Source organism: Dermatophagoides farinae, chromosome 3 (genome assembly GCF_024713945.1).
Source record: "Dermatophagoides farinae isolate YC_2012a chromosome 3, ASM2471394v1, whole genome shotgun sequence".
NCBI classification, from domain to species: Eukaryota; Metazoa; Arthropoda; class Arachnida; order Sarcoptiformes; family Pyroglyphidae; genus Dermatophagoides; species Dermatophagoides farinae.
Window position 1 is genome coordinate 6,214,931 of NC_134679.1, and position 27,880 is coordinate 6,242,810.

At 29.5% G+C, this 27,880-nt stretch overlaps 1 protein-coding gene across 1 annotated transcript in view; it reads left to right on the top strand.

Annotated features, from left to right (window-relative positions):
- The first annotated feature begins 17,825 nt into the window (after positions 1-17,825).
- Positions 17,826-27,880, top strand: part of LOC124494837 (uncharacterized) — a 29,891-nt gene continuing 19,836 nt past the window's right edge. The window contains exons 1-2 of the mRNA XM_075729639.1: positions 17,826-18,140; positions 22,277-25,057. Of these exons, the coding sequence (XP_075585754.1) occupies positions 22,874-25,057 (2,184 nt within the window). The 5' untranslated portion in view covers positions 17,826-18,140; positions 22,277-22,873. The remainder of the gene's footprint in view (positions 18,141-22,276; positions 25,058-27,880) is intronic.

The following is a 27,880-nucleotide window of genomic DNA, read 5'->3' on the forward strand; positions in this document are numbered from 1 at the left end:
AATGGTAGATTTGGATCCGAAAAAAAACAGAAAAAAAATCATCAAGTTTCCAGTTACAAACTTACAAAAAGGATATATCTGCAGATCATATATGAAAAAAAAATTTGAATGTATTATCATGGGATTGAAGAAGTGAACAAAAAAAAAATTTTAAAATGTACACATTTTACCACTACAACTGGAGCACTTTTACTACTACCACTGAAGGAATTTTTTTTTTCGACAAAAAAAAAGAATTCATTCAATTCAATTGGCGCGTAGATAATATAATGATGATAAAACCGGGTAAATAAATAAATAAACAAACCGAATGCCGAATGCAATGAATACCCAGGCACACACACACACACACCCAAAAGTAATTCCTTTGATTTCCAGATATACATTACATTTCCAAAGTTTTTTATATTTAAATCAGTAAATTTTGAAGAAAAAAACGAGAATTTGTTGTTGTTGTTGTTGTTGTTGTCGTAATGAAAAGTTTGTTTTTTTTCATGTTTATCATAATGATGATGACGATGATGATGAACTTTTCGGTTTTCAACATTCATCATTCATCATCATCAACGAGTTTTATTTGAACAAAAAAAAATTCTTTTTCTATGAAAATCAAACAAATGAATCCACAGAGATGGTAAAATTTGAAAAAATTATGCAATAGAAACGTAGAGAAAAAAATTTTTTTTTTTTTTTTTCATTAAATCAAAAGTTATTCTGGCCAAAATTCAATAATACAAACAACTGGCCAACTGGTTATTCAATTTGGATATATTAGATGAAAGAAAACAAAGCGTTAATTTTTATAATGTGTGGGTGGTTTATAGTCAAGAGAGGTTTGATTAAAAATAAAACAAACAAATAACACACACGCGCGCGCAAATGAGGAGAATGGCAAAAACAAATTGAATTTGAATGTAAACGAAAACCAAAAAGCAAAGTAATGAAGAAAATTTGCTGATCACAAACAAACAAACAAGAAAAGAAAAGAAAATTTCAATTCAATTTCAGAGATATTGAATATATTCAATTATAAAATGTGAATTTTGTGTGTTTGTGTGTGTCTGGCTTGAATTTCGTGAAAGAAACGATTTTTTTTTGCTGACCCAAACAGAAAAAAGAATTGGGAAAAATCAAACCAATCCAAAACATTTCAAAAAAAGAATGTTTTGTCGTTTCGTCATGTTTTGTCGTTTTTTTTTCTTTGATTTTGATTTTCATATTCCACGTTTCCTGGCTGGCTGTTGTTGTCATTGTCATTCATTGTGATTGACAACAAATTTTTTTTGTTTGTTTGTCGACAGATTAACGAAAAAAAAAATGATGATGAAAATCAAAAAAAGGTGCGGCCATCAAACAGATTTTTTTTTGTTCTCAAATGGATGTCAACCAACCTTGTAGTAGCAAACAGAATCAGAATTTTTGTTTTTCAAGAAAATTTCAACGTAGAAAAAACGAAAACGAAAACGAAAAAAAATTGATCACACACACCGACATCGACATCGACAACAACATAGATGACTTGGTTTCTAATTTTTTTTAATTACTTTTTTTTTTCTTTCCACCCATTTTTTTTTCTTCTTCTGTTCTATAATTCTTCTCGGTGCGCTATGTGAGAATTGGCCTACTAATTTTTCATCGTCATACTGTGTGGTTGTCGTTGATTTTTTTTAATTACTTTTTTTTCACTCAAAATTAAAGATTTTTTTCGGTTTTCATTTAAAATAATTTTTCTCCTTCTCTCAAGATGACATAATCAATGTATATGATGATGATCAGAGAGCAAAAAAAAAAAAAAAAAAAAAAAATGAAAAGAAACAAACGAAGTCCTAGGTGATAAACATTTATGAAATTTTTTCCATCTAGATAATGATCATTATCATAGAGGATCAAGAAAAAAAATCAGCAAACATCAGCATGATACCATCATGATCATCATTATTATTCATCAAATGATTGAACGAGAAAAAATTTTTTCAATCAATTTGATCATTGAAAACAACAAGATGTAAAAAAAAACATTTTGAAATTTAATGATGAAGAAAAAAAAATGTCTTGAAGAGTTTGCTTGATGGAAAAATGATGTTGCATTTTTGTTTTTTACCCGGCCAAAAAAATGAACTTTTCCGAGAAAAAAAAATGATTCAATTTTGATGCCGACAAAAATTCCTGGACATCAACAACAACATGAACAAGCGACAAGCCCAAAGGGATTTCAGTTCACATTTCTTTGCTGGAATGGAATGTCTTTTTGTTTCAATAAATGAAAAATTTAACTTTAAAATTTTTTTTTTTACCACCACTTTTGAATCATTATTTGTGATCTATGAATGATTCTTGTTTGCTGTCTTTTTCTATGAAAATGTGGAAACAAACCAGACCAACAAGCTAAACAAGAAAAAAAAGGAAAAACGAACCAAGACACACATACACACATTAGACATTATCATCATTCTGTTGGTTCATGGTTGTTTCCTGTTGTAGTGTATATTTTATTATTCATTTACTAACCAGAATAAATGGTGTGGTTATGGCCATATATGTTAAGTAGCAACAAAACAAAGCAAAAAAAAAAATTTTATTTTTTTGCTAAAATAATGGCTAGCTGGTGTGTTTGTATGAGTGTGTGGACAAATTTAATTCATTTAGATATATAAATAAATAAATAAATGTATCATTCATTTTCATTGTAATACAATGAACGGAAATGGTCATTTTTATCGTATGATGACGATGATGGTCATTTAGTGTGTGTGTGTGTGTGTGTGTGTGTGTGCTTTTAACCGATTCATCATCATATACGATATATTTGAATCAATTGCCAATTTCTTTGATATGTTGGTAATAGCAAAAAAAAAATCCAACTTCATTAATGTCGCAGCCAACATTTACTCAATACTGGAATATTTTTAAGACACAACGACAATTGCTAATGATAAGAGATAATGGAAAAAGAAAGAAAAAAATTTGCCTATCAACAAAGAAACTTACCGAAACTTTTTTTCTTCTTCATCATCATCATCATCATTTTGTCTAGGTTTTTTTTTCTTCCAGCCAAATGGAATTCAGGTTTTGGTTTTCTTTTTTTTCTTTCTTTTTTTTTCTTCTCATTCATGTAACACACACCAAATGAACAGGAAATGAATGTACCATACCGGTATAATAAAAAATGGTTTTGTTTTTTTTTTCTTCGAAAAAAAGAAGTGGCAAAAAACACACCCACAGCCACCACCGCTAACCACCAACCATATACGGTATTCAGATGATGATGGAACATATGTTCGATGAAAAAACATTTCCGGTTGCTGTTGTTGTTGTTGTTGCTATAATTTTCATGAATATTATGAATGATTGGATTGTGGCTGAAATGGAGCCATTAATTTTTTTTTTTTCGTCGTTGTTGTTGTTCTTATTTTTTTTTTTTTGGTGGCAAATTCAAAGAAAATTTTTTTTTTTTTTTTTTGTTTGTTTCGTTTTCAAAATATAATCGATTCGTAAATTTTCTATCTTCTCTTTCACTGTTTGGTGAACAACAGATGTATGTGATGATCATTATCATGATGATGATGGTGGTGGTGATGGTCGTCGAATATCGATATCGACGATAATGATCATGATCATCATCATCTGAACAAACAAACAGCTTGACCACATGTTTCCATCGAGAATTTTTTTTTCTCTTCATTTCAAATCAAATCAAATCGAAAAAAAAATTCAATTGTCCATTTTTTGTTGTTCATTTACGAATTTTTTTTACAACCCGAATAAAATGAATTGAGATAACAAACAAACAAAAAAAAAAGTTTAACGTAAACACTAAATAAACTTTTTCAGTTTCTCTTCGATTCTGTTTGCTGTTAGTTTGTTTATGTTTCAAATTTACGAGTACAGAGAGAGTGAAAAAAATAGATTATCAATGAAAATTACACGATAATCAAATCAATGATGATGAACATGATCACCACATACACACACACACACACACACACACACACACACACACGCTTAATTAAATTTATCGTCAATTCATTTCTCATGATATTTTTTCAAAGTTCTTCACATATAAAATATATTTTTTTTATTACATTACAAATCGTAGCCATTTTATTCAGGAAATCATGTCACGTATATTGATCATTGATACACAATGTTGATCCATTACAATACAATATGATTCGATATAAATTAATTGCTACCAATATGATACATTTACAATTGGTGAAAAATTGTTTTTTTCATTTTTTTTTTTTTTTGACCAAATCTAAAATGAAAAATCATTGATTGATTGAAATGAAATGGTGTAGAATTTTGAAAACAATTTAAAAACGCGGCAGTATTGCCATCTGTGGTTGAGAATCAAAATATTTTTTTTTATTTTTACATTCAAATGCAATAGATGGCGACATAATTTCATCTTTTTTACACACACTTTTTTTTACGTGCATGATTGATCATCATCATCATTTAATATATTTGACCGATATTTATTTTTATTGATCATCATTGATCATCGAATGATGAAAATGATGATGATCTATACTCAATTTATCATTTTGTTCTACTATTGTTTGCATTATATTTTCACCATTTGTGTATTGTGATGGAATAATTTGTATATTTGTAACAACAATTGTTGGTGATAATTACTGATTGAAATTTTTTCTTTTTTTTCCAGGTCAATCGATTGGGCGTCAATTGAATTTGTATAAAAAAAAACAAAACAAAACAGAAAAAAAATTCAATATTCATTGCTCCAATTTTCATTCTTACTGGTAAATTTATATCATCATTATTTTGCCATTTTTATTTAAAAATGTGAAAGAATTATCGCTATTTTTATGTTTTGGTCAAGTTTATTTATTTCTCTGGTATATTCTCAAAGACGGAAAAAAAATTGACCAAACAAACGAACCATTCCATTTATTCATGTGTAAATGAATTATGTGTGTGTGTAATCTATGACACACAACTGAAAAAAAGAAAAAATTATCGGTAAGCTGAATTTGATTGAATTTCAACAATAACAACAACAACAACAACAAAAAAATGTTCAAATATCACCTGTTTAGTATATGTTAATTATTGCGACGATGATGATGACGAATTTTACCTTAATAATTGAAACGGTGTTTTATATATTGGTCAATTGTTTCTTTCGATTCAATTTCTCATTTTCATTAAGTTTTATTATTGATTTATTTTTTTTCTTTTGTTCCATATTTATCGTCGTTTTTCTATGTGATGTTTGAAATTGATTTTTTGCATGACCACATCATATCATTGATACGAAAATTGAATTTGGGTGCAAAGAAAAAAAAGAAAACGAAAAATTTACCGAAAAAAAAATAATTACCTCAAAAACGATTTATGATGAAAAATCGAAATCGTGTTTGTGTGTGTGTGTGTGTGTGGTGATGGTTGTGAACTTATCCATCAGAAGCAGCAACAGCAGCTAATCTCGTCATCGTATCATCTATCTCGTATCCGTCGTCCATCTAAATCATGATCGACAATTTGACCGAATTTCTTTTTTTTTCATCTTTCAACCATTCCACCAATCAATCGATCATCATTTTTTTTCACTGAATTCATTTTGATCACTGATTTATTATTGTTGTTGTTGTTTATTTTCTCTCCACCATCACCACCACCACCACCATCATCATCTTGGATTTTTTTTTCATCTTGTGTTTATTATCAACTTTGTGTCGTTTTCTCATCAAATAATAGTGGTCAATTGTAATCATTTGTTTGAGACTATTATGGTAATGATCATGATGATGATTGGACATATATGCATGTGATTAATCGTCTTTGACATCATCAACTCGTAAAGTTTATGCAAATTTTTTTTTCTTTTTTCTTTCGCTACCTGCTTTTTTTTCTTTCATTTTTCTTTGCTATTGTCTTCACGATGATCTCGATGATGAGGAAGAAGAATTGTCATTGATTGACATTATCGATTAGCACGACAAATGATTTAATTTCGAAATTCAAATGAATGAATATCGATATTGATTATTTTTTTTTAGATTTCAATAAAATTATGGATCCAAAGATTATCTTTATGATGCTGGGAATTGGCCAACTGGATTTTTGTGGATGTTGTCGTTAGACAATGACACACACACACACACACATCTGACCATTTTTATGATGAGCTTTGTTTGTGTATTGTCCATCCAGGCTGTATACACACAACGCTGTATACCCGGAAGAATTGAATGGTTTTTTTTTGTTCATTGTAGGGGGAAAAAAATGATAATAATTTCATTTTCAATTCAATCCATTCATCACATGATTTTAAGTTTATTTTTGTTGTTGTTGTCGTTGTCGTTGTTGTTGTTGTTCGGAAAACTTAAAAATCCAAAAACGGTATTTACAATTTTTGCTTTGAGAATCCGTTTTTTTCTGTTTGTTTGTTTTGTGTATGTTTCGAACACGGGAAACATCTTTATGGATCAAAATCTTTTATTTAATTTTTCTTTTGGATTGTCTTGTCATTCGACTTTCCAAATTGATGATGATGATTTGATTCAATTTTTTTTTTGGCCATTTCTGTTTGTTAGATTGTTTTGGAATTTCTGTTTGAAAACAAAAACAACAAAAAATATTCCACATGTTCATGTCACCATTGGTTTCAACTTACAACACATCGGACACGATCGGATTCGACATTGTATCGAAATCTAATCATTGAAATTGATTTATATGGCCAATATTTCTTGTTGCTGCTGCTGCCGCTGCTGCGTTTGTCATCATTTTATATAATCTGCCAAAAAAAGTCCCAATAATTGTCAAATTGTGTTAAAGTCAATCAAATTTTATGTTCATCGTTTATGTTTATAAATGGAACTTTTTTTCACATTTAGATGTGTTTTATTGTTTTTTATTTATTTTTTTTTTGTTTTTTGTTTCAATGTCCACAAACGTGTTGGTGTGGTCATTTGTTTGTTTGTTTGTTTGAATCAATCATACCACTGATTCATGGAGTTTTTTGTTTCAATTTTATTTCGAACCAATCACATCTCCATGCACATCCACTTATTTTTTCATTTCATACGCTTGTCGTCGCTAAAAAGCAAGCACACAGACAATTTTTTTTTTGAAAAATTTTTCAACAAAAAAAAAATTTTTTTCCTGAAATCCAACAATGTTTTTTGTTGTTGTTGTTGTAGAGAATTCGCATCATCTGTTTGCCCATCATCATTGATGATTGGATCGATGATGATGGTCCATTATCCACCATGAAGTGTATCTGTAGCTTTTTCCTACTACACGCCAGTCTATTATTATTATCGCTGAATTAAATTTCAACATTCTTTCTCTCTCTTTTCTTTTTTTTTCTTTTGATGATCATTTTAAATCATACACTACATAAAGAAACCCTTTCAATAGGGTAGTCACAAGAGAAACTTTTTATCTGGTTACAAATATAAAACTAAAAAATTGAAATTATAATTTTAAATGAAACCATTTTGTTGGAACTTTTTTCTTTTTTCTGTTGCTCTTTCTAGTTTTTTTTCCTCCTCGTCGATATTATTATATAACATTGTTTGATCGCATCATCAAATATTCGCCAGCCGGCCCAATGATGATAGAGATGGATACAAAGAACATATAGAAAATGGTCCCAAATGGATCGGATTTTTTTTTCTTTTTTAGTTCGTTCGTTTATTCAGTTGTTTAGCGTTGTTTACGCACTGCCATTCTGGACCAATGTGTGTGTGTGTGTGTTTGTGAGAGAATGTAAACTACTGTATTTTACGATTGTTCAACATGATTGTAATACATTCAGCAGTTTTTTTATTATTATTTCAATAGCTGCTGTTTGTTAGTTTTTTTTCAGTGTTTTTTTCAATTACATTTGATTATGATGATGATGATGATGATGATTGTTATTCGTTTGTATAGCCACCACCACCACCACCACCACCGTCAACCAATCGATTCAAATCCATTAAATAGCCAAGTCAATATTTGGTAAGAAACGGGAAATGCAGTTTTGGCTTTTCGTTTATGTGTCTGTTGTTGATGTTTTTATTTGAATTTCTTTCTTTCTCTCTCTCTCTTTCACTCTACCGAAATTGTGTTTTCATTATTTGCTTTAATTGATTACCATTATTATTATTATACGGACCCGGTTCTGGAACTTTCGAGCCAATTTGGTACCGTTTATTACGTTTAGTGAGCAAACAACCCACACATACACACACACACACACACACACACAAAGACCTTTTTTTTGAAATTGAAACAACTTTATCATTGCATCGACATATGACATTGGTCATCGCTTTATCGTTACGGATCAGCTTTCAATTTTTTTTTTTTTTTGATTGTTCTTACCAACTAAATTATTATTCGTTATAAATCACTGCACAAGTAATAAGTGTGAGTGTTAGTTGCGACAACTACGCGTAGTAATATTGGGGAAAAAAATGCTAAACATCCAGAAGGTTTACTATTACAACGATAACCATATCCAGAATTTGAATGAAAATGGTTTTTCCCGTCAAATAAAAAAAAAAATGCAAAAAAAACTTGGCAATTTCAAATATACACGCCATTTCTTATATGTTTCAGGCCATGTCGTTATTATCCTCAAATGAGTCATTATGGAACCCCCGAATTTTTTTTTTTTTTTTTTTTGGTACCAAGTAGACAGTCATGAAATTTATTTTCCAACCATAGTTTTGTTGTTGTTGTTGTTGTTTCGGTTCGACGAACTTGGATTCTTTTCCACTTATTCTTTCATTTGACTAGAATAATTATGATTAAGATTTATGTTCTGGATGGCCATTTGGTTTTGGTTTTCTTTTTTTTTATTTCAAGAATTTTTTTTTCTGTTTTAACAAAGAAACAAAGTATCCACACACACACACACATAATGAATACACATCTAACAACTTAATCTTTACAAAACTGATTTTAAATCATTGACCATTGATTTATATTCAACCAATCAACTAACAACAACAAAAAAAAATGACCACTTTAATTTCCTATCATGTAATTTAATGATGACATAATCATCATCCTGGTCAGTTACTTTGATGATATTTTTTTTTCTTCTGATTTATCCATTATAATTATAATATGGCTAATTGAATGCAAATTTGTTTTTGTTGTTGTTGTTGTTGTTTTTTAAATTTCAAATTTAATTATCAACGATCTCTATCCATTGATCAATAATGATGATGATCGATAATCGATTTGAATTTGCTTTGTGAATAATCCAAATCAGCCAATGGATATATAGACATTCATATATGCTGAATACGTGTTGAATAAGTTGTTTTTACTTTTCATCTATTTCGAATATTTCTATATTTGATTGATTTACCGTTAATTTTTTCTTTTTTTTCTTCCGAATGAAAGTTTTTTTTCACTTTTTTTTTGGATTTGATTGAATGAATGAATGAATGATATATATGAAACGTAAATAATCAATTTGTTCGAGTCTAGCAAGCGAACGGAAAACGTGTTACCTGCTGTGTTTGAATGGCCAAATGATTAATCCATTTTGATTGAGATCAACCAAATAAAATGGTAATAATTTTACTCGAATTTCTTGGATTTCTATTATTGATCTACGAAAAAGAAGAAGAAGATGATGAAAAAAAACCGTTTTAATCGTGTGTCCAGTGATGCGTTCTGCAAAATCTGTTCAAAATTTTGCCAAACACACACACACATACAGACAACAAACAACATGACTATTAATCATTATCATCGATTGTATCGATTATTATTATCGCCATCAAATATTAAGATAATCCATTGATTGATTTTTGTTTTCTTCAGTTGCATTATCGTTATTATTATTATTATTATTATCGGAAAATTAATTTCAGCGAGAACGTGAAAACAAAACAAAACAAAACAGAAAAAAAATCCTTCTTCAATCATCATCATCATCATCATCATCGTGATGCTATATTTGTCAAATTAGACAGTGAAAATAATCATGATCCTCATTTTTTTTTTTTTTTTTTTTTTGGTGGGAATATCATGAACACATCCCATTCTAAGATGATGATGATGATTGTCGTCGTAGATGAATTTACAGAAATTTTCTTTTTTCATATCCAAAGTTATAATGTGGCTGAACCCAAAAATAGCTCAATTTTGATGTGAGAGAGAGAGAGAGAGAGAGAGAGTGGAAATCAAATGAGAAAAAAAACAACAACAACAACCAAATGGAATAGATGAACAAAAAAAAAATGGATGAATAGACATAGAGGATAATCAAGCTATCGCCGATTTTTTTTTCTCTTGTCCATGAAAAATTTGTTTAGCCATTATGATCCAATGACAATAAAAATGGCAACAACAACAACAACAACAACAACGACAACAATTATTTGGTGGCCACAATTTCGAGAAAGGCAAAGAATGTGTTTTATGTGTTTGTCTGAAAAAAAATTGTTCAATCTTTCTCTGTCTTTTTTTTTTACTTAATTAGAGCAAATAAAAAAAAGATGCAATGATGAAATCTATTTTTTTTCCAGTTTTATGATGTGAATTTTCTGTTTCGAAAACAACACTCATCATCATCATCCATAATCATATTGGAGCCAATTTTTTTTTTAATATTGTCGAGTGTGTTCCAACAATCATTGATTGAATACAATTTGTTTTGATTGATTTTAATGGAAAATCTTCAGTTTTTTTTCATTGAAATTGATGATCATCATCATCATTATATAAACTTGAAAAATAGTTTTCATCATCATCATCATCGTTGTTGTTTCTATAACGTAAACGTCAAACAACACATATCCGTCTTTTTCCCGTCATAATAATGATGATGTTGAAAATGTTCAATATAATCTGATTTCTTATTCAATTAGATCATATCATTTATATGATCCATATATGGTTTCCATGCTTATAACACAGATTGTGTAGATTCGTTCATTCAACCCAAAATAAATGAATGAAGCTCGTTTGGCTATAAAAGATGTTTGAACATCTTGTACATTATTGGTGTGTAAAATAAAAAACAAATCCACATTGTTTACGAGGTATTAATCAGGGAAAAAAAACGAAAATTGTTTTTTTTTCTTTTAAAATTCGTCAAATCAAAAAAAAAAAAAAAAATAAAAAAATAAAAAAAAAATAAAAAAAATTTATACGCACACCATATATGGCTGCTGTTGTTGGAACTTGGTAGTAGTCAGTCAGCCAGTCAGCCATCATGATTTGGATCCACAATGATGATGATGATTCTGTTTTTTTTCCTTTTTTTTGAAAAATTATCTTTTTTTTCTGTTGGACAATACAAGATAAATTCAGCACAAGTTAAAGTCATCATCATTTGTGTATAATTTAGTAATTATTATTATCAATTTTAATTTAAGATTTTTTTTGTTGTTGTTGTTGTTGTTGCTTTTCTTCATGTTGGAAGAAAAAAAAAGATAATGATGCTACTACCAGTGTGTGTGTGTGTGTGTGTCCAAAATAGTCGAACTTAGTTTTGTTTTTTTTTTTTTTTTGTTGCACAAAATCTAATTATGTCCAAATGATAATGATTGAAATGAATCTTCATCTCATTCACATCATCATCATCATCATATGTCCATTCACATAGCCATACACATGGAACCAGCGCACACACACATTATCTTCATTGTCTGTAGATTTATTTCTTTTTTTTTTTGGAATCGTTTTTTTTTGCTGGCCATGGTTTTTTTTTATTGCAATATCGCTGTCGTTGTTGTTGTTGTCGAATGAATGAATGAATGAATGTGAAACAAAAAACATAAACACAAAACTTTATGAGAATCCAGTTTCATTTTTGGATTTATGTTATTCAATTTTTTTTTCTTTTTGATTGTTGATCATCATCATCGTCATCATCGTTGATGATTGTAGAAACGACATTTGTTTGGATAAATTTAGCCATTCAAATTGACAGTAATTCATCAATCCATAAAAGAAAAAGAAAAAGAAAAATGGCAAGACAAGACAAGACATTTGCTATGATGACCGACAATTTTCCCGAAAAACTAGAAAAAAAAATACCAACTACTTGACTATTCGTTTTGGTTACAAAAATTTTCTCTTGACTGTGTGTGTGTACGTTTTTCGTAAGAAATGTATAATGTAAACTTCGAAAAAGAAAAATGGTAAATGTTTATAGTAATTGAGAATCGTGCCGAAACCAATTCAAACAACCCTCCATTAAGAAACAATTCATTTGCTGTGTTTGCATACAAAAAAAAAGACCAACGGTTTTTTTCCGTTTCGTTTTTGTTGATATCGATTTTCACACACACACACACACACACAAAAAATTAAATAAATTTGTCCATGCAACCATGGTTGTTTGTGTGTGTGTGTGTGTTTGTTTATCTTATAACCATAATGTTTGTTTGATTAAATTGAATCAGAATGGAAAAAAAAATTTTTTCACATAAAAATTCTTGCCCATCCTAGCACATAATCAAATCAAATCAAATAAAAAAGAAATACAATCTTTTCGTTTCCAATCAAAAAAAAAAGGAAAAAAAATTTCTGTCCAATGACCAATCCTTTTTTCGTTTTTCGTTTTTTTTTTGAATTGTTAAAATCTATCCATCTCTGTTTCGATGCTTTCTTGTTTGTTTGTTTGTTTGTTTGTTGGTCTTCAGAGAAAAATGAAAAAAAAAAATTATCATCAATGAATGGACCATATATACATGGATTTACTATTATTAAATCATTGTTGAAAAAAATTTTTTTTTCAAAAAAAAACGAATAAAAGAAAAAAAATGAAAGTAAAAAAATATTCACCAATAGTTCACCAACAACAACAACAACATAATAAAACTAAAACTGGACGAACAAAACCAAATGTCCATCATCATTGCCGTTGTTGTTGTTGTTGTTCTGGATGATTATTATCTTTGTTGTTGTTGTTGTTGTTGTTATGTCTATCTATCCATCTATAAAATGATGACAATACAAATTGACTTTTTTTTGGCAGTGAGAAAAAAAAGATGTTTATTCATTGTAAACTTTTTTTTTGGCTTCAAATCAAATCTTGTTCCAAGAAGAAGAAGAAGATGGAAAAAAATAATAATCCAACTTGTTGTTGTTGTTGTTGTTATCCAATTTGTTATTTTCTTCAAATTTTATATCAACCACATGTAAAGTTTCCAGAAAAACTAAAACGAAAACGAAAACATTTGATCAGGTTTCTTTCTTTTTTTTTTCTTCGTTGTTGTTGTTGTTGTTGTTGTTCCGTAATGTGCATGATTTAGATTTATAGATTTGTATATGTTAGACCTAATGATAGGTTATATTAATTCAAATGTATGTTGTTGTTGTTTCGTTGTTGTTGTTGTAGCTAGTTGAATTTTTTTTTTACTCGTTTGTTAAATTTATTGCATCGCCCAATCATCATATAAATGATGATGATGATGATTATCATTTGAGAAAATTTCTTTATTTCGATCATTTAGCATTTTTTTTTTACTTTCATTTTTTATCGTTGGTTGGTTGGTCAGTTGGTCAACTGGGCAGCACAAATATATTGGATGAAATTCATTATGAAAAAAAAATTACTTAATTAATACCATATATGATGATGATGATGATGATGAAGTTTAATTTATTATTCAATTTAGTGAAAATAATAACTTGTTGATAAGTACCTTAGTAGTTTGAATATGGTGGTTCCATTCATATATATCATCATGTATATTTAAAAAAAAATTGTCATTAAAAATGCACACACATGTGTGGTCCATAAACGAGAAATTTTCATTTTCAAAATGATAAATTGTATACACACAAGATTTTTGGCTGGGCTTTTGGCCATTTCTTTTTTTTTTTTTTTTGTTTCATATAATAAACCTTTATGTGAATGAAAATCCAATCAATCGGGTTAATAATAAAGTGGCGCCAGCGACGATGATGATGATCTTGTTTTCTTATTCCATATCACTAGCTTCAGGCCAAAGATGAATAGGTGGATTTTTTTTTTGTTTTTTCTTCGGATATTTATCCTGGTTCAGTTTTGATTATTCATAATCTTTTTTCCAATTTATTTATTGAACAGAAAAAAAATCGAAATAAATCGATACTTGAACCCCAAAAGAAAAAGGAGCCAGGAGTGAGTAGGAGAGAGAGAATGATGATTTTTTGAATATTTTTGTTCATCGTTTGTTTGTTTTAAAGCTTTTAGTAAACGATTCAATGAATATTCAATGAGTACAAGAGAAAATCGTCAGAAGAATCGTAGAATCGGCAAAAAAAAAATTCATCTTGAATTTGTCAAGAATGATGATGTTGGTGAATCCAGAAAAATTTTGTTTAAAATTCAGATCTCATTTTTATTTGAAACGAAAAATAAATTCACATCGCCTAACTCAAAAATGATGATGATGATGATCATCATCATCATCATCGTGCTACATTTTGTTCAATAATAATGATGTTTTTTTGATGGAATTTTTTCTTAGTGGGGAAAAGGGGTAGTGTTGAGTTGAGATACAAACACACACACACACACAAAACAATAACCGGGTCAATATTGGCGTGTTGTTTTTCAATGTTTTTCATTTTTTTTTCTACTTCTTGACATTAAATGGAACAACGACAATGATGATGAAAAGACAAAATTGATCACTTTGGGTGTGGCATTTTTGTTGTCGTTGTTGTTTTTGTGTGTCATTGCTTACAATGGCCATCATTTTATTTCCAATTTGATGATGATGATGAGGACATTTTTGGTCCAAAAAAAAAAACGAAAACAAAAACAAGAGCTGAATTTTTTTCGATCAAAAAAATATATCAACATTTTTATCATGTTATTGGTGGACTTAAATGGCACACACACACTAAAAAAAAATTCATTTTTCTCAATGAATGGACCACCACCACCACCACATTTGTTGACCATATGATGGCCATAGGGCTTGCTATGGACTGCAAAAAAAAATTATCATCATTATTATTATGGTCATTATTTTTGTTTTGTTTTTATTTATTTTATTTTTTTTTTTTGGATCATGTATGAAATGTAAGTAAAAAAAAATTTTTTTTTTTCGGAAATTTTTTTTTCCATTCCAATTTTCTCATCATATTCATATATATATATATATATAGATATATTCTTTTCTATTGTTCTTCCGTACAAACAAACAAACAATCATCATCATCATCATTTTCAATTGTGATGATGAGTTTGGATCACGTAAGAAATGAATTTTCATTCATTTATTTTTTTTTCCATTGAAATGGATATATTTATAACTAAAAAAAAAAAAAAAACCTAAAATGAATCAACCAGTCAACCAACCAACCAATGATGATGATGATAATAATAATAACGATGGTGATTGTGGTTAACGAGCAGTGTTGGTGGTGGTGGTGGTATTATCATCATCATGGTAATCAAGATCATCATCATCATTATCATTACTGAATGTTCATAAAGAAAGAGTAAGAGAGAGAGAGACATACATTTTTATTCTTCATTTCATGAATTTTTGTATTTAGTCCATTTCAGTACAGTTATAGTAAGATGAGAATTAATTTCGCAAATTTTTTCTTTCTTTCCAGTGATTTATACAAACCAGAAAAAAAACCACTGTGAACCACCACCACCACCATCACTGTGTATATTTTTTTACAATGAAAAAAATGACCAACTGTACCTATCTATCTATCTAGATAAAGCTAAAGAAATGGTGATTGGATTGATAAATCAATCTAGACACACAATGCAATATACACGGTGTGTGTGTGTGTGTCATCTAGTGGTTTTTCTTGTGTTAATAACAATGCCATGATGATGATGATCATCATCATCATCTTTGGTTTTCTTATTGTTATTTTTTCTCTGACAATTTAAATTGGTAAAGGAAGAAAAAAAACCTGAATTTTCTTCTTTTTCCAGTATACGATAATATATGGGTTACCGGTCATGTTTTTTTTTCGTGTTACACTACTACCACCACCAAGGTTAAAGTGTTTTGACATTGACACAATGAATATAATTTAATTGTCACCCACATGCACACATACATTCCGTGACATTCCGGTTTATTGTGTTGGTTTGGTTGACTTGGCTGGATGGCCACATCTCTCTTCATCATTATCATTCAAAAAAAAAAAACTTTTGTTGTAGCAGTATCGATTGAACCATCTAGTTCCAGGTTGTCTTCGATAATGGTAATTTGATGATGATAATTGCCATAGTGAAGTAATGCCATTGTAGCCAGAATAATTATAACTGTATGTAGTTGAATGAATGAATAAATGTCACCAACAAACAAACTATTTCCGTTTTTTTTCGGACAAACAATTAAATTACCATCACCATCATTTTAAATTTTTTTTCTTCCGTCTTTATCTCTTTCTTTCTCTTCATGTGCTGTCCATATTTGTGGTGGTCAACACCCTAACTAAACTTCATGATGATAATATAATGGACGGAGGGTATTCAATGTCTTCGAAATTCACCATTCAGGTTCATTGTCATATTTTTATTTGATTGTGACAAAAAAAAACACAAAAATTTCCGGTCAAAGTTGAAAGAAAAAAAACCTTTTCATATTGATAAAACATTTATCATGACATTAACATCTAAAATCAATCGATGATTGAGATTCTAACTTTGTGGTTATCGTTGTTTTTTTTTGTTGTTCTTAGAATTCATTTTGGTTCAGGTTTTTTTTTCGCATATCTATCTATCGATTCGATTAATCACTTGATCGTTTTTTTTTGTTTTTCCTGAATTGAATTTCAATTCAATTTGTTTTTGATTATATGAATGTTAATTGTGATAGCAGTAGCAGTGATGGTGGTGGTGATGGCAATAATCCTATATCTGGTCCACTGATTGATCATCAAACAAAAAAACAAAAAAAAAAACATCAATCGAAGATCATTATCTTCATTGAGGCATGAAATTTTTTCTTCTTTTTTTTCGTTCAATTTCATTTCCGTTTGGCTAGTTTTTTTTGTTGTTGTTGTTGTTGTTGTTGTTGTTGTGTTGTTGTGAAAATCAACGATGATGATTGAATTTTTTTCTTCTTGTAATAATAATAAAATGACGATGATCAAACACACCGAATTTCAATTGTCGTCCATTCATTCGATTCGATTCGATTCAAATGAAAAAATGAACAAAAAAAAAAATTTTCAAAATTAAAACTTGAATTGGAATTTTTTTTCAAAGTAAAATGTTTGCCAGAATATTAATAATAATTTTCATCATCATCATCATCGTCGTCTTTTGTCCATTTTCATTTTTTTTTTCGGCATCCAATTTTTTTCGGTATCGATTGATATGATTGAAATATAATGAATTTTGATGATCATATATGAAATGAAATAAAACAGATGATGAAATTCATATCCTGTCGGCTGTTCACACATAAAACACACACACACACAGGCCGACAACGTTAGTGTCAGGCGCCATAAAATATTTTTCTTTCTATCTCTCTCTCTGTGTGTGTGTGTTTGTGTTCGTTACATTACTATGGAACAAACCACTATTTTTTTTTCTCTCATGATCCACTTGCGCAACTCAAGATTTTTATGAAAAAAAAGAACGAGAGAAGGAGAGAAGTGAAAAATGTGTTTTGTGTGTGTGTGTGTTCAGGATCCAGTTATCCCAGCAGCAGTCACAAAATCATCATCAATTCAGTCTTATTTGTGATATCGAATGATGATGTTGATGGTGATGGTTTTTTTTTTCACCGTTAAAAATTGAATGACCCGATATACAAGTCTGTGTGTGTGTGTGTGTGTGTGTGTGATCGAAAACTACGGCAATTCTTTGTGTATGTGTTTATATGTGTTTCGATGACAACAGTGTTACACATTTGAAATCGACTCGAAAAAGAATTCAGCAGTAATTTTCAAGTTTGAAAATTTGTTGCTCAAAAAGGACTGCTACATTTCCATTGTGTTTCTGTGTGTGTGTGTGTGTGTGTGTTTGTTGTGAATTTTCATGAAATTCATTCCGGAAATAAGACAATTTTTTTTTCTTTCTCCTCCATTCAACTTTGATTTAATTTCTGAATTTTAAACTTTTTAATTTGTTCTCAACGTGCTTGTGTACACCTTTATTTACAAATAAATTTAATTTAAATTACAACAACAACAACAACAACAACAAAAACAACCCAACCAAACAGGTACATTACAAGGTGATTTATGATGATTTTTAAAAGCGTGTGCGTGTGTGTTTTTTCATTGTCATGGAAACAGGAATGAAATGTTGTTGTTGTTGTTGTTGTTTTTCAATCTCAAAATGTGATTCATTTCAGATTTGAAATTCATTCACGTTGATGATTCATTATTAGTGAATTTGACCTCGATTTTAACCCTTCTTTGTGTAAATTAACCAAAAAAAAAAAGAAAACCTGACATTGACAGTGATTGGTTTTTTGTTGTTGTTGTTGTTGTTTCGTTTAGTATTAATTGGCTTATGTTTTTTTTTTCGTGCAGATGAAAAGCTTTTGTTGCTGTCGATGTTTATTCAGTAGGATTTTCCTAGAAAAATTTTTCCTCTTCGCATATACATATTAATATCATCATCGAACACACGTGATTGAATCAATCATTGATGAATTCTTATTCTTTGGTTCCGATGTGAGTGTAATTCGATTATAGACAATTTATCGATCATTGACATTATCAAATGTACATTATGTGTACAGTGTATCGTTATACACACACACACACAAACAGTGTTTCTTTGTCCAATCAAGCTCTAACAAAGCGTTGTACACACATCATTTTTGTTTGTTTTTGTTTTGTTTTTTTTTCTTGTTTACCCAAAAATAATTTCAGGCCATTGTTTTTCATATCTGATTGATGAACAACAAACAAACAAAAACAAAAACAAAACAGAACGGTAAAATAGAAGAAAATGTTGACAAAAAAAAAAAAAAAACATTTTGTTGTTTATTTAAAGATTTATATTGTAATAGGTCCGTTGTCCGTTGTTTTTTTTTTTTTTTTGTTTGGTCCATTGTTTATTCAGAAATTTCCGGCCAAGAATATTTTTTTTGATTCTGATTCATTCATTCATTCATTTTGTTTTCCATCAAATTTCAAGTATCCATTCAATATTTCTGCTGCTGTTGCTGCTGATGTTGATGTGTGATAAATGTTCATTGCCCTTTCAACTTCCGTCATTGTATATGATAATAATATTAATGTCGATTGATTGGATAAATTCAAAAAAAAAAAAGAAAAATAATGATGATGGTCATCATCATCTATCGTTTTGACAACAAAATGAATACGACCTTTTTTTTGTTTGTTTGATTTCTATGTTGTAGAAAAAAAAACAGCAGAACAACATTCATTCATAAATCATATTATACTTAAATGGGTGTATGGTTTTTATATCAATGAATGAATGAATGAATGAATAAAAGACTTTGACCACCGCCACAACCACCACATATGCTTTTGTGAATATTGAACTTTTAACAACAACAACAACAATGACACATTCTTTTATTGATGGATCCATATGGAGAACATATGAAAGAAAGAAAAAAAAAGAAAATTTTCAAATTTCATTCAATGATTATCGTTGTTGTTTTTTTTTTGATGATGATGATGATGATTGTGGTGGTTGTAGTGGTGGCGATGGTTGTGGTTTGAACAACAACGAAAATCTTTTCAAATTGTCGAGGCCATATTTTTTTTGTGTGTGTGTTGTGGACATGTCTTCAAGCTTGTCATTTGTGTGTGTGCGAGTGTGTCATTGACAAGCTTTTCTGTGATGTTTCCATGTGGCCAGAGATTTGACATTATTATTATTTAGTTCTACATGTCATTATAATAATAATCCTCATTAGCTTTTTTGGCCGATTAATCTAATTTTCATTAGTAAAATCTTCATGTGTGTGTGTGATCGATGGTGGTGGTGGTGGTCGATAATAATATCGATAATTTTGTTTCATGTTGATGATTTCGGCCTGTGGTCACCACCACCACCACCACAATGACCACAAAAACCCATTAAACATCAACGACAAACATTTTTTTTTTCATCCGAAAATGATCATTATGAGGATTTTTTTTCTTTTATATATACAAAAAAAAACATAGTAGCTATTCATTCATTCATTATTTGGGTCGATTCTGGTTAGGCTAGATTTTCATTAGTATCAAATCACAACAACAACAACTACAACAGAACCAGATTGGTGTTGACTATGAATAATGATTTTTGATGTGTTTTCATTGTTCCAATGCCATTAACCTTGCTTATCGATCGATTCTAAACTAGTACTGATATGGTATGGTTCGTTTCCTTTTTTTTTTATTTCTCTGTTTCTTTATTCATTCAGCTTGAAAAAAAAATATGAAAACTTTAATGAATCTACTACAGCAACATTCTGATGTTATTATAGATGGCCATTGAACTTGTTTTTGGCAGTCAAAAAAAATGAAATTCCATGAATATGAAACAAAACAAAAAAAAGTCATGACCATACCAGAATGACAATTTGATTGAATGAAAACAACGATGATGATGATGATGATGGCAACAAAAGTGTGAAAAAAAATTGAATGAAAATTCAATTCATAATCATCATCATGTCCATATGTTGTAAATGTATTTGGTTGTCATTGGACCAACAAAAATGTCGTGTGTGTGTGTTTAGAAAACCATAACTATATATTGTTTAAATGACACATCTGCAATTACACAAACAAATTTTCAAACATTCCATTTGGAATGTTCATTGTTCCATGTGTGTGTGAAATGTCCATTCAAAGGAGAAAAAAAAATTCATCGTGATATATCGTGTTGTTGTTTGTTTCATAATTATCAATTGTAATGTCATACCACACACACACACACACGTGCACAAACACGTCACACACGTTTATTTTCAATGGAATAATAAATTGTTGTTGTTATTCATTCTAGTTTCGTTCACATTGGATTCTTTTTGTCTTGTCATTTTATATACATTTGAAAATGAATTAATGATTGATGAATGATGAATGTAGGTAATATTTTGACTTTGAAAATTGGGTTTTTTTTTGCTGAAAAAAATGTTTGATGACTTTTTTTTCTTCTTCAAATGGCCACTGATTTTTTGAATTGATTCATTTGATTGTTGAAAGATAACAAAGAACAAAAGATGATAGCACACACACACACACACAACATTGACAAAACGAATGTCAATTCTTAGATCGTATCGATACCATCGATATTGCGGATATAAATACCATTTGAAAAAGGACAATGACCATCATCATCGTCATCATGATGATGATGATGAATTCTTTTTTCAAAAAAAAATTCAATTGATGCGGATGGCTACACACATCATCGTCAATTGAAATTGCAAGAAATGATTGATTTTTTTCCACTGTTTTTGTTGTTGTTGTTGGTGGCTATTTCTTATCATTCTTCTTTGGTTTTTTTGTTGTATTTAATTGTTTTCATTTCATTGTTTGTTTGTTTGTTTGTTTTTTTTTATTGCCTTGGACATATTGTTGTTGTTGTCCATTCATCAATTCTTTTATGGGTTCATTGCATTTCTGGTTTTTTTGTTTTGTGGACAAAACAAAAATATTCACTTTTTTTTCTTTGTGTGGTCAATTGGCCAAATAACCAACAACACAATGAATGAATGAATGAATGAATAAGTCAATCAATCAATCAATCAATCAATTATCATTTTTTATTATTATTTATCGATTCATAAAATTGTTTGTTTGTTCAATACAGAACACACACACAGGAAATACAGAACCTCGTATTTTTTTTTCTTTCATTGTTGTCGCTATAGTTTGTCCTCGTGAACAACAACAACAACAACAACAAAAAAAATTCCCAAAATTTCAAATGAGTGAAAAAAAACTTGGCTCATTATGGTGGATCAAAAAAAAAGAAGAAAAAAATTCACCCAAATGGCCACAGACAAAAAACAGAATGAAAGAGAAAAAAAAAACTTGAACCAAATCAATCGAATTGAATCGAATTGGAATGAAATGAAATGAAAAAACAACAACATACACACACACATACCAATCATTATCACATTGATTTATTGTTGACGATCATTGATTTTGTGCAACAACAACAACAACAACAACAATTGATTGGATACACACACACACACTCGCATTTGGATCATCATTTGGCTTCATTTTTTATTTATTTTTTTTTCTTCGCATTATTGAGATTTTTTTTTTTTGACACATTAAATCATTGCATGCGTGTGTGTGTGTGTGTGTGTGGATATATAAATTTCAAACACATTTTTTTCTTTCTATCATTTAAAAATAGATTTCATTTATGTTATGCGTACAACAACAACAGCAACTGATATTTCAACAAATGGTTATTATTTGGATTTAAAATCGATTGAAAATCAATAATCAACGGCACCAACAACAACAACAACAACAACAACGATTATAGTTTTGGTGTGGTAACAGGGTGAGAAAAAAAAGAAAGAAAAAGGTTTGGTTCACCAAAAAAAAAAAAAAAATTGTGTTTTCTCCATGGTTGACAATCAAAAAAAAAAAAAAAAAAAAAAAAAAATCCATGTGTTTCGCCACACGCACACACAAACATTCTTTTCATTTATATTGAAGAATTTGTTACGCCATGTTGTTATAAAATGAAATGGAAATCTAAATTTGTATCATGAAAATGGGGAACAAAAAAAAATTATTGAGAAACATTGACACTGTCACCATAAAAACAAAATATCGATGATGAGAAAATGAAAACGCCAAAAACAAGATTATATTTCGAATAATAATAATTTTCAATCCAATCCAATCCAATCACCACAATCAATCAATAATCAAACGATATCGATGTCAGTGTATCGAATGATCAATATAAACGATATTCATCATCATCATCATCATCATCATGTTACATACAGATTTAATTCATCATACCGATGATGGTTATGATGATTATTATGATGATAATATCACAACAACGACCACGACATCATTAACATCATCATTATTAAAAAATACAAATGCCTTATTACAATCAAGTGATAATCAACATAATCAACAACAACAACAATATTTATGGATCACATACGGCTGGTTAGCCATATGTATTGTGACCATCATAGTTATAGTGTTGATTATATGGACAACATTAATACATTATACGTATCGTAAAAAATGGCGTACACTAGACATATTATTAGCGGCGATTCTTATACAAGAATTACCGAATGCCATAACATTATTGTCGATATCAACCATCAAAAGTACATTGATACATTTACCTCGTTCTTCATCGTTTATTAATTCATCACATCAACATGATTATCATTCCAATTGGAATGTATATGATATTCTTTTGTGGCTATCGACATCGCAAAGATTTTTTCAATTTGCCATCATTACATCATTGATTGTTGATCGAGCTTTTATTATAAAATGGCCATATCAATATCGTTTTTCTGTACGCCATTCACAGATTCGTTTCTATATGATCATATTGGCATTAATATCGGCTGTATTTGGTACATTTGCCGTTATTAGTCATCAAAATTATCAATTTGATCGGTCAAAATTATCGATGGCTACCACAAAAACAACAACAACAGCAAAATCGTATGACTTTGATCGATCATGGCCAACACCAACCACAACAACAACAACAAAAACAGTAACGGTAACAACCGAAACCACAACCATTATCGATGATAATAGTACTACGGAGTCATCGTTGAATGGTACTATATCGATTGTAACGAAACCACCACCACCAATGAATCAAACGAGCTATTATGATGATTCAATGATACAATTCAGTTATAATCCAATGATTTATGATATTTATTATAGCTACTTTTTTATTACCATTTATATTGTGTTAACCTTGATTTGTTTTGGTGCATTTCTTTATGTTGAATTGAATCGACCAAAAACTACGACAATATCGACGACAAAAAATTCTTCATCAACATCGAAAAATCTACAATCAATATCGACATTATTCGCAACAACATCGACATCAACATCGTCATCAACATCATCATCATTGTCGACATCATCACCATCGCCATCTCGTTTTTCATCATTTGCCAATTTGACCAACAGTAATAACAACAACAATCATACTGGTCATCAATCGAGCAACAATGTATCAGCTGCTGCTGCTGCTGCTGCTGTCAATCATCAATCATCGATAAAAACATCATCTATACTTCCATCATATTATTATTTTCCCAATGTCAAACATCATGATCAACAACAACAACAACAACAACAATTGAAACAAATTATGGTGGCAAATCATTCATTAAAAATCACTGATATTGATGATGGTGATACATTTGATAATTCAAATAAATCTATCCATCATCAACAACAACAACAACAATATGGTGATTCATCAATGATATCATTAATGATGATCGCTAATAATGGTGATGTATTACATCATGATAATCATCAACAAATGACAGATGTTAATATTAACAGTTTAGGTGGAAATGGTGGTATTTACGTTATTAGAGCATCAACAACACCAACACCAACAGCAACAACAAATGGTACATCAAGTACATATGCATCGATGATGACAACAGCAACTGATAATAATAGTACACATCGTTTAATTGATAATGCCAATGTATCAACAAATCAACAACAACAACAACATCAACAACATCATCATCATCAACAACAACAACAATCAAACGCTAGTCGTTCAAATTCCATAAATTTAAATTTCGAACAAAAATGTGCCATCAATACATTATTATGTAGTAATAATAACAATAAAAATTTGATCGGCTCATCAACAAATGGTGGCTGTCCATCATTGGATGTTACAGCTGCTGCTGATTCTTATTCATTCTTGAAACAATCATTTAATCTTCATGGATTATCATTTATTGGTAATAATAATAAAAGTGGTTCACAATTAAAATTAAATGATGATTCATTTCGTGATCATCATCATCATCATCATAATCATCATCATCAGCATCAACGAATACAAAATTCTGCATTTGATTTACGATGGTCATCGGTCATTGGACCAGTATCTTTTTGTTTTGCATTTAATCATGGTCCATTTTTGGTAAGTTTTGTTGTTGTTGTTGTTGTCTATTTTCACTGTCGATTATCATATGTTTTTTTGTTTGTTTCTATTTTAAACTTGCAAAATAAACAAACAAACAAAAAAAGTTTCGCTTTTTTTCGTTGCTATTTGCACTCACTCGCACACACACACACAAAGTTTTTCTGTTTTTTTTTGCCCATTTTCACATAATCACATCTATTAAATAATTGAAAACATTATGATTGTTGTCGTTGTTGTTGTTGTTTTTAGAGTTTGACGGAATTTTGCCACTTTCATTAATAACAAAATGAAATTCCAAAAAAAAAAAAAAATGAAAACGAAAACGAAAAACTTTACATCTTATTCGTTGTCGTTGTGTTCTTTTTATCCATTTGGTGATATGAGAAACACAGAATACACAGAATACAGAATATGGAATACGGAAAAGATTCCATTATGGTTATTATCGTCGTTATTATAAAGATTCCCTTTTTTTCTTTTTTTTTTTTTTGGTTTCCATTTTCGGCAATAAATGATATCTATATTTTTCTTCATTGTTGATGACATCAAAAAGAATGAAACCAAAACACATTCAAAACACACACACACACACACACACACCAATAATGATGATGATTGTCATGGCATCGTTTTCTTTTTATTTCACCATCTTATTTGTTGTTGTTACTATGAATTTTTTTTCATTTCTCCGGAAAAAAATGAAAACTTTTTATTTCCGAATCGCGTGTATGTGTGTCTATTATTATGTTTTATGTTTGGCAACATTTTATAGATATTGAAAAAAATAAAATGAAAAATTTTAATGGCCAATCAATCTGTTTGTGTTTGTCTACGACAGGATGATGATCATGTTTCTGTCTGATATTAACCGCAACCCCATTTACCACCACCACCACCAACACCACCACCACTAGAAGAAAGAAAACCCGAAAATTTTTTTTCAATTTAAAATTTTCAAAAAATTCTATTTCAATTGAATTTTGATTAATGTTATTAATCTACATATATATATAAATTTATCATTTTCAAATTTAATTCAATCAGTGCAATGGTCTGGTGGCAAAATACAACCCAAAAATAGATTGATCACACTTATTGATATCAGAAAAAAATGGCAGATAAACTCTTTCCACTCCACATAATGAAAATCAAGTTCAATTTCTATGAACATGAATGGTTTATATAAATATAGATTATTGGAACATGGCAACAAAAAAAAAAAAAAAAAAAAAAATATCCCTCATCATCATTTTTAAGAAAAAAAATGATATAACCACCACCACCATCATCATCATTATTGATTTAAATCTCTTCATCAGGATCTTGATAATGATGATCGGATATATTCAAAGATCATGATGATGGTCATATGAAAAGAGAAAATGTCTCTTCATCGTCTGTGTGTGTGTGTGTTTATATGGAGTGGAAAAATTCAATCTTTATAAATCCATGATAATGATGATCATCATCATTTTTCTGGTCAATTCAATTTGAATTTGAATATGAATGAATGAAAAATTGTTTCTTATCTAAATGATAAAGAATTTTGTTTGTTTGTCTATTTTCAATCATTTTGTTCCATTTTGTGCCATTGATCTCGATTTGGATCTGCTTTTCAATTCCCATTATCATTATTCTCCAGTACAACATTAGACCTTGAATCGACTGTGAATATAACAAAAAAAAACTACAACAATGAAATCCGGATAATCCAAAAAAAAAAAAAAAATGATGGATATAAATCCATCCATCATTGAATGGAATTGAAATGGATGTGAATGACACACATATATTTATTTTTTTTTTACACATCTAAACAAACAAACAAACAAACATTGAACGATGCAGTGTAATAGTGGAATAGAAAAATGGGCAAAATTTGAAATTCAATTTGATTCGGATCGACATACTTTTTTTTTGCCACTGCTGATCTTCTTTTTCTTTTTCTTTTTTTTCTGGTTGACCAAATTGTTTTTTATTGTTTTTTTTATTTCTCGGCACTTTGGCAATATTTGAATATCATCAATTACACACACACACACACACACAAGACACACACACGGACACATATCATCGAATGAAAGAAAGATCAAACAATCTGACCTGGCCAACGAAAATATTGATTGTTTGTTGTCGGTTGTAGATATTAAACAAAAAAAAAATTCAGGTTTATGATGGTGGTGGTGTTGGTTGTTGATTGTTGGTGGTTTTTTTTCCTTCTTCTTTCACAAATAATGATTCGTTTCAGTGTAGAAAAATGGAAAATTAATAATTTTTTTTTTCGTAGGTGATGGATTTAGGTAATTTTTTATTTTTTACTCTCGAAGAATTTCCATCTCTGGCCATCTATCTATCCATCTAGTCTAGTCTAGTCTATAGATGTATTGTGATTGAAAAGTAGATCAAATTTTTATCTTCTTTTCCAGTTTTTTTTCACTTTTTTTTGTTGGTGTCTGATTCAATATATTAATAATAAAAATAAAACCACCAACCAATCAATCAATCAATCAGTCAATCATCCGATTCATTCAGATGATGATGAGAAAAAAAAATAAATCGAACACACACACACACACCATTTTGGTTGAAAAAAACAGAAAAAAAAATTTGTTCGATCCAGTTAAATTTCAAAAACTTGTCCAAAATCACATGCACCCATCACACACTTACACACCATTTTTTGACCATTGGCCATTCAATGGGAACACTGGAAATTGGAACAAAATAAATGTCAATCAACACATCCGGGCCGTGTGCGTGTGTGTGTGTGTGTTTCGTTTGGGATTTTTTAAACGAGGAAAAAAATTTTTTTTTTTTTGT